General features: G+C 41.4%; 1 protein-coding gene across 1 annotated transcript in view; it reads left to right on the plus strand.

Moving 5' to 3' along the window:
* Positions 1 to 10619, plus strand: part of PDZD2 (PDZ domain containing 2) — a 137889-nt gene extending 127270 nt beyond the window's left edge. Inside the window, exons 20-24 of the mRNA XM_050913369.1 lie at positions 413 to 530; positions 3808 to 3909; positions 6352 to 6622; positions 8607 to 8741; positions 10165 to 10619. Coding sequence (XP_050769326.1) covers positions 413 to 530; positions 3808 to 3909; positions 6352 to 6622; positions 8607 to 8741; positions 10165 to 10331 — 793 coding nt within the window. The 3' untranslated portion in view covers positions 10332 to 10619. The remainder of the gene's footprint in view (positions 1 to 412; positions 531 to 3807; positions 3910 to 6351; positions 6623 to 8606; positions 8742 to 10164) is intronic.
* The last annotated feature ends 2037 nt before the right edge of the window (positions 10620 to 12656 follow it).

Genomic DNA, 12656 nt, shown 5'->3' on the forward strand with positions numbered 1-12656 from the left:
TTTTGGTCAGGTTTTGGCCATGTTACGGCACAGCAACCGCTGCGGAGGGGAGGCTGCGCAGCGCTGGCTGCCAGCACAGCCTGCGGTGACAAACGAGCTTGTTGTCCTGCCAGAAGCAGTCTTCAGATGTAGCTGTCTCCTTGTTTTTGCTAATGTCTGTTGCTAAAACCATTGGAGAAGAAGGAGGGGAACAGAACGGGGACTGATTTTCAGAGTTATTCTTAAATTGTCTTCTCTGCCCCTTCCCACTCTCCCAGCATACACCATTTCTTACCTGTTTTCAAGATTTCTGCTTATTAATGAGCTGGCCCTTCATTGTTTACCCTAGTGCAATCTACATGGTATATCTGAAAGTATCTCTACACCATCTAGAAATATAAAGGTCTCTTTTATATTTTTCTGTTCATTTTAGCTTGGATCAGCTGCTCGTCTCAAGCCTGGACCAGCAAAAACTGCAATCTGTTTTGTCAGCAGTAGTACCAAAATGTGATGTTGCTGCTGTGCTCCAAGAAGTCAAAGCACAAGTAAAGGTAATGACCAGAAGATAAAACTAGATTATTGGTGGTATTTTTAAGGGTTTTCTTAATGGCAGATAAAATCTCTTCCAAACAGTTTCAGAGCTCCTCCAGTAGTCCTGTGGTAGGTTACAGTTGATGGCAATTTTACTAATGCTGGTTTTTGAATGCCTGCTATAAACCCATAATAAATTTGAATAGCTTTTGTATAAGAAAGGATATTGTTTGTCCAGTGCAAAAGCAGTTTTGAGCCACAGTAAATAGACCTATTTTAAGTGGAAAAGTATGCCTCCATTTGAGTCATTATTACAGCTGAGAAACTCCGGGGTTTGCCAATAATTGCACATCAGAATTTAACTTTCCACCAGCCATCTGGGTCAGACTCACTTCCCCCACCGCACAAGGGAGCTCTGCTCTTCTCTCTGCCTGGAAGCACCCACCTTTTGCTAGAAGCTGTGATCATGGAAATTGAATTTATTTTGTTTAATGCTGAACTGGTGGCGTGCAACACCAGAAAGCGGCTGCCGGAGGATTTGTAAGAGACTCCTGTGACCTTTTTGCTCTCTTCTGTGGAAACTGGTTATTGCATTAAGATAACCTGCTTCATTATCTAGGTGTTTAAAGAAGGCCTCCAAAGTGAAATGATTGCCAGAACATTACTTCCCTGATTGCAGTGTTTGTGTTTTTGGGATACTTCCACATCCTTCTTAAATCAGAACAGAAGTTGATAAAATAATGACAGCACTGGAGGGGAAACTGCCATCTGGTCTGCATAACTGCTGGCTGAGCTGCATTTAGAGCGTTCCTGAGTCTTATTCACAAAGGTTGCTATTTCAGACACAGAACAGGCTGGGGGGAACTGGACCTCCCCAAAATACCCAGCTTTACCTCCTTCCAGGGACAGCGTAGCTAAAGCTTGCAAGTCCCAAGAGCTTGGTGAGCCAAGAGGGTTTAGTAGGTTTACTGATAAAATTAGGATTGGATTGTACTTCTGGCCAAAGGTAATTAAGTGTTCTTTAAAGTATTTTGCATGGGGTCTTGGAGAGATTATTTATTTATGCCACTTTCAAAGTCTGAGAACTCAAATATTTATAAAGCTGAATGCTTTTTGGAATGCATTCATTGTCTGCATAGTTTCTTATCCATATTTAAGCCCAGTGTGGCACATACTCTGGAAAATGTTATGCTAGTCAAATGCTGGATTTAAGTGTACAGTAGGACAGTTCTTCATTGTTATGCAATTGCAGAAAAATTAGATGGACTGCCTGATTCGGACTGAGAGCTTCCCCGGGAAGAGTTTGTCATCATCATTTGCTCTGAACAGCGCTGAATTTACTGCTAGCATTTAATAAGTGCTACTAATATTAAAAAAAAAACCAACCAACGAGCATTTTATTGTTTAAATCTCTATGACCGATGATCTTTGACTAACAGGCTAAACAGAGGTGATCACTGGAGGCCTTGTGTGTCCACTGTGTGCTCAAGTAAAGCAATAAGCATCCATAGCCAGGTCTCTGTGCCCCATAGTACACGTGCTGGCTGAGGACAGCATTGAGAGCTGGGGAGGGAGGAAATGCATGACCTCGGCAATGGGAAGTCAGGGTTCAGACTGTGTTGCTGACTGGCCCAGGACGTGTGGTCCTCGCACAGCCCTCTAACATGTGAGCATCTGATATTTTTATTTTTTTTCTTCCCCAGTGTAAGCAAATTAAGTTGTGGTAGCAAGGGTTGGAAAGAACCTGACCTCCTAAACAAAAAGGGTTGCTATAGTACTTAATGGTCAAAGATCTGTGTATGTTTCCATTACCCTCACTGCACTTTGAAAGAGGCTAGCCTAGATACTTCACTGATTTTATTATTTCTAGCCTAACATAAAGCTGTTCTCACTTGAGTGCAGGTGAGAAGCATCTTAACATCTACAAAAGACTGTGGACTAAGATGTTCAGCCCTGACTGCTTCTCTCTCCTCGAGCGCTGATGGATCAGTGATGTGGAGCCGGGTGGCATCAGTTTCTGACATTGGCTCTGCGCATTGCAGGGATGCCTCTAATGCAGAAAATCTTCCAGGGCCACTATTTGGCAAAAAAGCACACAGTGAGGCCAAGAATTTGACTGTTGTTTCACCAAAAAATAATCATCTGTGGTTCCCTGTGCCTTTTGAAACAAAATTAAAGGCAAATGCTGAGCTAAAATGTTGAGTTTAGTGAACTAAATATGTCATTTAATGCTAAATAGATTAAGAGGTTGGTTTCTAATGATGTGCCATTAATTTTAGTGTTGGCAGTTTCTGGAAATGACTGCTGTTGGATGGGATCCCAGGGAAAAGCTGAGACCTGCTTTCTACTCCTCACTTCTGATGCTCTGCCCCACAGGCGGTTACTATCCCCTTTCTCCACCAAATGCCTGCTTATAGCCCCCCTTACACCACAAAATGTGGTCTCTCTAACAGCATCTGGTTTTGTCCTAATAACTGTTCAGAAGACAGCACCAGACTTGCTGAATGGGACTGCTTCTCTCTCATGGCAAATTCTGTATTTTGGCAGCAGGCCATCACTTCGAAGAAATCGGCTTTACACCTTTGTTCTGGTCCGGAGCCAAGTTCAGCCCTGGTGCAGACCTGCACCAGTCCCTTTCCTGTGCTGGATGCTCCTATTTTCACAACAGCACAGCTTAGTCCCATTTGGATCACTAACAGGCTCCTTCCTTTCATCTCCCAAGTGAAACAGTTTTTCCTGCTGTCCCACCTAACCTTCCCAAGCTTCAGTTTGTAGTCACTGCCCCTTGCAAGATTGTCCAGCACTGCTGAGAAGAGGTTGATGCAGCTGCCCTGCATTACATCTTTGTAACTGCCTTTCAAGAGGAAGGAGAAATGGGATAACAAAAGTGTTAGTGATTCCCTGGAAAGTACAGTGCTTGGTCTAGAAAGGTGTATGGGAACTATTGAGTTTTGACTGCAAAACATCAAGCAATGCAAAGTTGATTACAGCCTGTGAAAATTAGGCTGCCCAAGGTTTAATACCCTTCCACTATCCTAATTTTGACTTTGCTTTCTAGCCTTGGACTGACTGAAGAAATCTTTGCTGTCACCTGAGTTCTGTTATCTGGCTGCTACTCATCTGTAGCATGAAAAGAAATGCATTTAATGTCTCAGTTTTCATTTGTTGAGTTGCTTTTTTCACCTGCCATAATCTGAGGGTACTGGGAATTTGTCATTTGTGCGGGAACTTGGTCTTGATCTTTGGTTTTGTTTTTCTTCTCCTTCCTCTTCCCTTCCACCTCCATTTTTCTGCTAGAGCAAAGAAGACACATACTTTGTAGTCTTGCACAAAGAAGAAGGAGCTGGCCTGGGATTTAGTGTTGCTGGAGGAATAGATCTGGAACAGAAATCAGTCACAGTAAGTGATGGCTGCAAGTCATTTTTTTGCAAAGCTCACTTTAAAGGAGGCTGGTGATTAGATCAAGTGCTCGTTTATCAAGACTCACTGCAAGTCATTCACAGTCATAAAACAGTGTCTCTCAGAGGCAGCTGCATACCATCTGCTACTGAAATCACAGTGTCTGGGAAGCGTAATTTTTATTATCGGAGATGGATATGTTTTCAGTCTTTAAAAGTCTGTTACTGGATGGGATCGGCTAGATCTAAATCCTATTCATGTGAATAAAATTCTGCATGCCGTTGTGGTGCATGCAACCTTTTAGGGGAGATTTTCATTCCCAGCCCTTGAAAGTAAACTCTGTGCAGCAAAATTTGTGAAGGATTTTGGAAATCCTGAGAATGACTGTTTCAGACCTCAGCAAACATTCTGGATTTCATATCACAAATTTGTTTTGGTGTTATTAAGAGCTGTAGGTGGTCAGTAAATGAGAATTGTTGTTTTGGTTGTTGTGTTGTTTTTTTTTTTTTTAAAAGTCTTATACAGCATTCTGAACCAAAGATATTGTGTGCCATTAAGTGATGTTGGTATGTAAAAAGTGATACCAAGCAACTTATATACTGTTCAAAAACAGATCAGTGAGACAGAAAAATCCAAGACAACCAGTGTCCTGTGTGACAATTTCTTTACAGAAGATATGCATTTAAATTCTGCCCTGAAAGAGAGAGATCCATTAAGTGCTGAGAGTAGAAAAAGGGTGTGTCCTCAGTCTTTGGGGCCTGCAGCATCCCTTGCAGGAATCTTCTGGTTTTTGCTCCTAGGTAAGACCGATATAAGTAAATGTATTTGACATGAAGCAGTCATTGAGTTAGAACATGGTCACAGTCTAGGGAACGGACTCTACTTCTCTCGCTACAAAAGTTGTGTTCCCTGTCTCTGGCCCAAACACTTGCAGTGGCAGCTGTGAGCAAGAGGAAGGCTCAACAGTGTCCTACCCCAGAGAGCTCCTCACCTAGAGACTGGGACAGTACCGAAAAATAGAATCTTGAGCGCTCTCAGGCTGAGTAGCTGATGCAGTCTTTCTCCTGAATGCCATTAGCCATGAGACCAAAAGAGCGTCAGCTCCTGCTCTTTCCAGATCCTCTTTGTTCAGTGTGTGTAAAGCATGCTTCTCAGGTGGGGAACATTTTAATGTCCCTGACCTACTGGGATTCTGGGTCCCAGCTGGATTTAGGGTTCCCACTGGGTGCTGAGCTGCTTAGATGGGCTGTTCTGCCCACACTTGGGTGCAGAAATAGAAATGCCTAGTGAGCTTCAGGATACTGAGGAGTTGAGCATGTGAGGGAAGGCAGCAGATATTTTGGACATGGCCCCTGTATTCCACTTAACCTCTTGCATTTGGGTGTCTACATCTGTCATTGAGGCTGTTATTCCAGCTTTGAATGCCTGCTTAGACTGGCTGGAAATGTATCTCCTTGGATCTGTAGCGTTGTGGCAGGTACCCATCTCAGCATGGCCCTGCAGTGAGAGGGAACAGGAGCCAAAAGGCTTCTGATTCCTTGCTGTTGGTCTGTGTATTAGGAGAAATTCCTAGAGAAAATGCCATGCAGAATTGCGTCCACAGATTTGCTGCCTTGAACCTTTGCCCAGCAAACCTAGAACTGTGTGCATGGGAAACCATATTCTGGCTGCTAAAATTATAGTGCCTCATAGGCGAGTCTTTAAATACCAGGTCTTGAGTCTTTTAGTCAGTTCCTTTCTGTAAATGGCACACATCTAAGTCTCAGCTGCACGTGCTGGATTTTACTGAAAATGTAATCCACTCTGAATAGAGTATTTTTTTTCTCTAGAAGAAGTTCATTTCAAGCCACTAAATCATCCCTTTGCATCTATTTGCATGATATTTGATCAGCCAAATTGAGATGGACAATTAAATACTTGTACAGCTGCAGTAAGTCAGAGCCTTTCTGTGCACAGATGCTGTGCACCGCTTAGAAGTGTGCATTTGAAAACAGCACAGGATGCATGTCAGTGGGAATTTGGGGAGTGGGTGTTGCGCACCGCAAAGTTGTTCTTGGTGTTTGCTGTAGCACGGGTGTGGATTTAACCTGTGTGTCACTTGAAATATGTTGATCGAAGACCTTTGAGGAGTTCAGTGAAGGTGTAAGTGATCTGTGATGTTACATTCTCTAGCTGGTTTTGGTTGTCTTTGGCTTAGAAATGACCATACAATAATAGCATCTTTTCCTCTGCTTTCCTCCCCATCCCTAACTGCAGTTCTTGTCCAGTCACGTAGGCCTTAGTATTTGAGGGTGTCCATTGGAGCAAATGTTGTGTGCTTGATATCTAGGCAGTGGGCACTGACTGCAAATTTTGGTAGGGTCTCCATGTTCACTTTGGCCTGTCGAACACTGTGTGTGATCATGAGGTTAAAGCGTCCTTAAGTTAAAATCTTTCTTCTAGGTCCACAGAGTGTTTTCTAAGGGAGTGGCATCTCAAGAAGGAACTATTCATCGAGGAGATCTTGTTCTGTCAATCAATGGCAAGTCTGTTGCAAGTTCAGTCCATGGGGATGTCCTGAATACTCTTCATCAGGCAAGACTACACAAATACGCAGTCATTGTCATCCAGAAGGAAAAAGACAAAGCAAACAGTTCCTCCAGACTTGAGATATCAGCTACTGGCAGAAAATGTGTGGGGTCTGGAAAGGATATTTCCATGGAAATAGGAACAGGTATGATCTTTGTCCAAGAACAGTTGGAAGGATTCCCTTGCAGAGCAGACTGAAGGGAAAAATGTCCATGTGTTTTAGATTAAAAGCATCTGTGCCTTATATGATTGAAGAGAGCAAATGAAATTACCTTTAAATTTTATTTGTTCTCTTTGGAGCCTAAATACAGTTTGGGTTGGTTTTTTTTTTTTTCCCCCCAAATATCATAACTAGGCAGAAACTTGGAGGGACATTTAGGACGTAATCCAATTTCTACTAAAGTTAGTGATTCCACATATTCTTCCAATCCAGGATAAACTCCTTTTAAGTAATAACAGTAGTCAGTGCAAGAAAGCAAACAACCAAAAAAGAAAAAAAAACCCCAACCTCAAAGAAAACCCCAAGCCCTGAAGTTTGTTATGCATGGGGACTGAACTTGCTCTTTGTACTAGCAGATTTCATACTGTTTCTACTAAAAACCTAGAAAAAAATGATTTTGATACTACAGTAAATGGAGCTAAGCCAAATCCAAGTCAGCCATCCCATAGGAAACTAGGGATAAATGGTTTAAGTGGAAATGTATCAGTGGAATGGTAAGTTCCTGTTTGGGAACAAGACAGCATTTCAGTGTGAAGGCTGCACTTGGGGTGTTACAAACAGATCTCTCAAATTTTTTGTAGAATTAAGACACAAAACCCTTTAGTACCTGTCTGTACGCCGCTGCTTTGGGAGCAGGGGATGACCTGCTTCAGTCCTCCACTGCTGCAGTGTCCCTGGGAGGGAGTGGGCAGTGGTTACAGCTTATTGCTGAGAGGTTTGGTGATGTGGCTTCCCCTGCCTTCCAGGGCAACACCAGGCACTCAGCTCAGACCACCCCAAAACCAGGACATGGAGCTGCCACTCACCCATTTTTGACCTGATGGCCATAATCATTACTGGGTATTTTTCTGTAGCAGTTTTTATTGTTTTATCCTTTCACTGGGTTTTACAGTACAGCTTTGTAATACAGCTTAAAAGAAATAGGAAGCACTCTCTAAATGAATGGATCGGCCTTTCTGGAATTGTTCCCCTGGATATAATGTATGTATGTACGTCAGAATCCCTTTCTACCCTAAACTCCCTGCATCCTGCACGTTGACAAATGCAGAATATCTGCTGGGTGCAGGCACTAGGGGGCAACATTATCTCATAAACAACATAGTATTGGGTTATTAAGAACATATTTCCATCCTGCGAGGCAAAGCACATCTTCAAATGTTTTAGATAACATTTAAAGTTGTTTGAGAGAACGGTAGCAGTAATTTGTGATAATGTGGACTGCATAATTTTTACATTCACACAGGGCAAAGAGGGTCTTGTTTTCCAAAACTGTAAATTTATTTCCTCCTAAGCAAAATCCTGTTTTATGTCACCTACAGCAATATTGCATTCTAAAAGTATCTGCTATGTAGGAGGCAGGATGCACCTACAGGTAATTATGGTTATTTCTGTAGATATGAGACCAGAAACAATTATTCACACTAGTGAGTGATTACAGATTTTTCCTTAAGAGGATGGAACATGTTTGTTTAATGTAACGTTTCATTCATTACTGTTATTTAAAAAGATGTGTCTCATTGAATAAGCAAGTGGGAACAAATGAAAGAAAAAGAAATACTCTCCACTCACTATTTTTGTAATTTTTCAGTTATTTTTTTGATGTTTAGAGTCTTTGCTAAATTTCCTCAGCTTTAATTTTGGAAAAAAAAAAAGAAAAAGCATTGGCAGATTTTTGTTGAACATGCAAAATGAAAATGTCTCTGTGTGTAAATGCATTTTGTACTGTCTCCGCTTCACAGCTGCAATAATCTACATTCACTTGTGAGAAGCTGGGTGACAACATGTTCTAGTCTGAATATGAACTGAACTCTGAGTTGCTTTGTCACTGCAGCAAAAATAAAACCAACCAAACACGATTTGCAATTTACTGTTAACTGCATAACAAGATGCTGTGTATATTCTGTCACAGATCCAAACCTGGATATGAATGATGTCATCTGCATTGAATTATTGAAAACCTCTGCTGGCTTGGGATTCAGTCTTGATGGTGGAAAAGCTTCCATTGCTGGAGACAGGCCCTTGCTTGTAAAAAGAATATTTAAAGGTACTACAAGCATGCAGTGGATATTATCCCAGTTTTCCTTTTGTGCATTGTACACACATTTTAATTCTTGGACTCAGTTTTTTTTTTTTTAAGTAAGGGTGTTTTTTGTGGCCCTCATTTATTACCACTTACTAGCCAAAGTGGTCATTAAAAAAACCACTCCTGGGAATGGCTAGGGATTGCATCTGCTAGTAAATGTTTTTGGAGCAATCTAATTTACTAAATATGATGCAGTTCCTTCCTGGGCTTGTCCACTATTCTAGACGTTAAATTACAGCAGCAGTATCGTATGTAACGGTTTGAGAAGTTCACGCCTTAGCCAGTTCTCTTTTCTAAGAAAAGCACAGTGCAGATAATCAGTGTGGTTCCGAAGCACCATCCTGCATTATACCCAATTATTAATTTTACCTTTTTTTGTGTTTTTGTTATTTTTTTCTTAGATATCAGTATTAGCTTTCGCTAAGAATATGTGATGTTTGTATTAAAAAACCGCCACTCTTGGATGCTTTGGTTGTCAACAGGTAGTTAACTGTGTATAGAACTGTGTATAGAAAGGAAACCAATCCCAGAACTATGCTGTGATTTTAATATGTCTTAGTCTAGAATTCAGTTTAGTGAAAAATATAGCACTTTCTAAAGGAAGCTGAAACTCTCAATGAAGCTGTGAGTGTGCAGCATTTTTACAGGATTACTTTTCAGTGGTTTATTCTCTCATCAAGGAAGAAAATCAAACTGCTATTTCCTGAATTGCTTATCAATTTCTGTGTGTGCATTTGTTTTCCCCTTTTTAGAAATTGATTCTGAGGGTAAAGAGCATGTTTAATTTTGAGCTTATTAATTTGTATCCTTAGGTACAGTCCTTTTCGCCTCCCCTCCCCATGATGGCTGATGTTAGTTAAATTATCATTACAGAAAACATACTTTCATCAGCAGTGAAGGGTGTGCCCCTCTCTAGGAGCTGTTTCTGTGTCTGGTGTGTTTGTCCTAAGTTTGCTACCCGTGTTTGGTTTGTTCATCCCTGTTATCTGGGTTTTACATTCTACTGCATTATCTGCTTATTACCATGTTAAAATTCCATTTGAGAAAATAGATCCATGCCACGTACAACCTGTATGTTTATTTTATCACCCAGATTTTCTTAGAGCTACAGAGGTAGCATACAGCATATTTCACGCACTCATGCTGCTTCCTTCAAAAACAGACATTTTTTCTGAGAACAAGGATTTATCTTGGTTAAAATAACATTTACTGTGAGATGCAGCATGGGGTAGATTGCTAAAGCTGAGCTGAACTTAAGTGACTTGCACTGAAATTGCCACTGTTGGAAAAATGGTTTATTTGCTGTTCATCACAGTGGAAAGCAAATTCTTGTGGGTTTACTTTTTTTTTCCCTACACTGACTTTTTTCCCCTTTTGCTCCTAGGTGGTGCTGCGGAGCAATCTGGAAACATAGAAACTGGAGATGAAATTCTTGCTGTTAGTGGAAAATCATTACTTGGCCTCATGCATTACGATGCCTGGAACATTATTAAATCTGTGCCAGAGGGCCCTGTTCAGTTACTAATCAGAAAACACAGAACTTCAGTATGATGGAAGCACTACATCTAATCACACTTGCTAAGACAAAACATTTAAAACTGGCTACAAGCTGTCTTTGTTTCTAAAGCCACACAGAAGTGTCTTAATGCGCTACAGAGAGGTGCTAAGAGCCTTGAAGAACCACTGAGCAAGCATGTGATTAGCATCATAAAATCTCACCTAATTATCGAGGATGAAGGAAGCCAAATGTTAGAGACACTTTGGTATTATGTGGCAGTTTTAATGGAACTTCAAGACCTCTCCTGGGTTTGATTTAAAGTATTTTGACTGAGATAAAAAACACTGTGCCTGTCCCTGATATTTTTAGTATCTGCAGAGCATTGGGAGTATAACTTGTTGGTTGCCATCCTGTTGACAAGGATGGGTATTTAGGCTGTACTGTATCACTTAACTGTAATAAGACTTCAGGACACTTACTTAGGGTCTGGTCCTTTTTTTGTTGTAATAAGAGAATGTCTGGAACAATCTCACTTTATTCTTCTAAGTGCAGTTTTGCTAAAAATGCATGACAAAAGAGTATAATTTTGCACAACTTTTATGCCTAAAATATGAGCATTTTATTGCAAAGCTGAAAAATCGTCTTAAAACTGATGAACTAACTCGGCATCCACCACAACTGAATCTGCTCTTAGATGCAACTTGTGTCTGAAAGCACTTGGCATTAATGCAGTAGAAATCTGTGAGCAAGAAAATCATGTCCAAATAATAGGTGATTGTCCACCAAGGTGCAGACTGAGTTGTTAGTTGTGATTAAAATGGAAGCGATAAAAATTGGGGTCTGAATTTTCAAATTTAGGCTTCTAATGTTAGGCACCTTTAAAATATATATATTTTTAAAAGAGGGATAATTTCAAGTGCTGAGCACTTGCAGATCCCTCAGACTTCAGCAATCACAAAGTACGTCTGAAAGCCAGGCTGCTTTTATTTGGCTGCAAGACGTTTAAGGCTGCCTGACTTGAAACACTCAAGCTGGAAAATGGCAGTCTAAGGATGGGGATTATAACAGATTAAATCTGAACTGGCCATATTTGTGGTAGCTTTTAATCATTCTTTTTTGTTTTCTCCTGTCCAGTATTTATTTTTGCTTGTGTGAGAGTGGGTGAGGATGTGTGTGGAAGACAGGAGTGCGCCCAGCTGTGTCAGGAACAGGCTGATGCTGAGGGTTCTGGATGGTGAAACTGAGAACTGTTTGTGTAGATGGGAGAAACCATGGTGTTAGATACAGCAAAACTGAAAGGGTTGCAATGCCGCAGGCACTCAGTTTGGATTTTCTCACCTCTACTCACGGTAGAGGTATCAGTAGCGGGCCACGCTGCTGAGTGTTATTTATAGTCTGCTGTGTTGGGAGAACAGTGTATGGGTGCAAGAGATTAGACTCTGTTATTTCTCTTACTACATCTGGGATAGCTAAACAACATAAAAGAGATACAGGAGGAAATGGGCCAGCGTCCTTATCAGCTGAGAACAAGTTGTTTGTTCCAGACTGCTCAGGTTGTTCGTCACGTTAGGCTGGAGACTGCTTGCAGCCAACATGCCCAGGGTGAAGAGCTCTCAGCCTGGAACTGGTCCAAATCTGAAGTGCTGCCTGCGTTTATAGTGAGCCAAGACACTGCGTAGCTGTTACAAAAAGGTATGGGCTTGTCCCTTGGCCCTACCCCAAGATCATACTATAGTTCATTTTATTTACATTTATTAACCAGTGCTTGGCGCAATTGCTTCCAGGTTAGTAGAGCACTCACTCTGGTTCATTTGTGTGGCAGCTTCATTAGACTGCAACTTGTGACGTGCAGAGGAAAATTCAGTTCTGCGAGGCAACCTGAGACCAGCTGAGCAGAAAAGCTGTGCAATGTTTGCCTAAAAATGAAGATTTAATTCTTTTTCAGTGATGTATTAGCATGTGAATCCAGGGAGAGATGCAGCTTTTGGTTACAGGAAAGGCAATACTTCACGTAGTCTTACAGCTGCTTTGCCTGTAGGATTTCTGTTTAAACTAATTCAAGTTCAGTGCTGTGAAATAACTGTGGAATTGGGTCCCCTGTGACCCTGAAGCTCAGCTACTCTGTCAGGACCGGTCCTTGCCTCCAGTCACCTCTGTGGTGGGAGAGGCTTCAGGAGGATGCAGCACTTGGGGCAGAGGACCACACTGAGGTTGCAGGCCTGTGCTGGGATAAAAGAGGTTACCCCTGCATATTTGCTGAAAAACAGGGAGAAGACGTTTGGCAGTGACAATTAAATGGTGAGGCCTTGTTCAGGAATGACCAAAATGTGACTGTAATAGCGTGTATAATAGATACATAAAATGCATGTGGAATTTAA

This window comes from Gymnogyps californianus, chromosome Z (genome assembly GCF_018139145.2).
Source record: "Gymnogyps californianus isolate 813 chromosome Z, ASM1813914v2, whole genome shotgun sequence".
In the NCBI taxonomy this organism is placed as follows: Eukaryota; Metazoa; Chordata; class Aves; order Accipitriformes; family Cathartidae; genus Gymnogyps; species Gymnogyps californianus.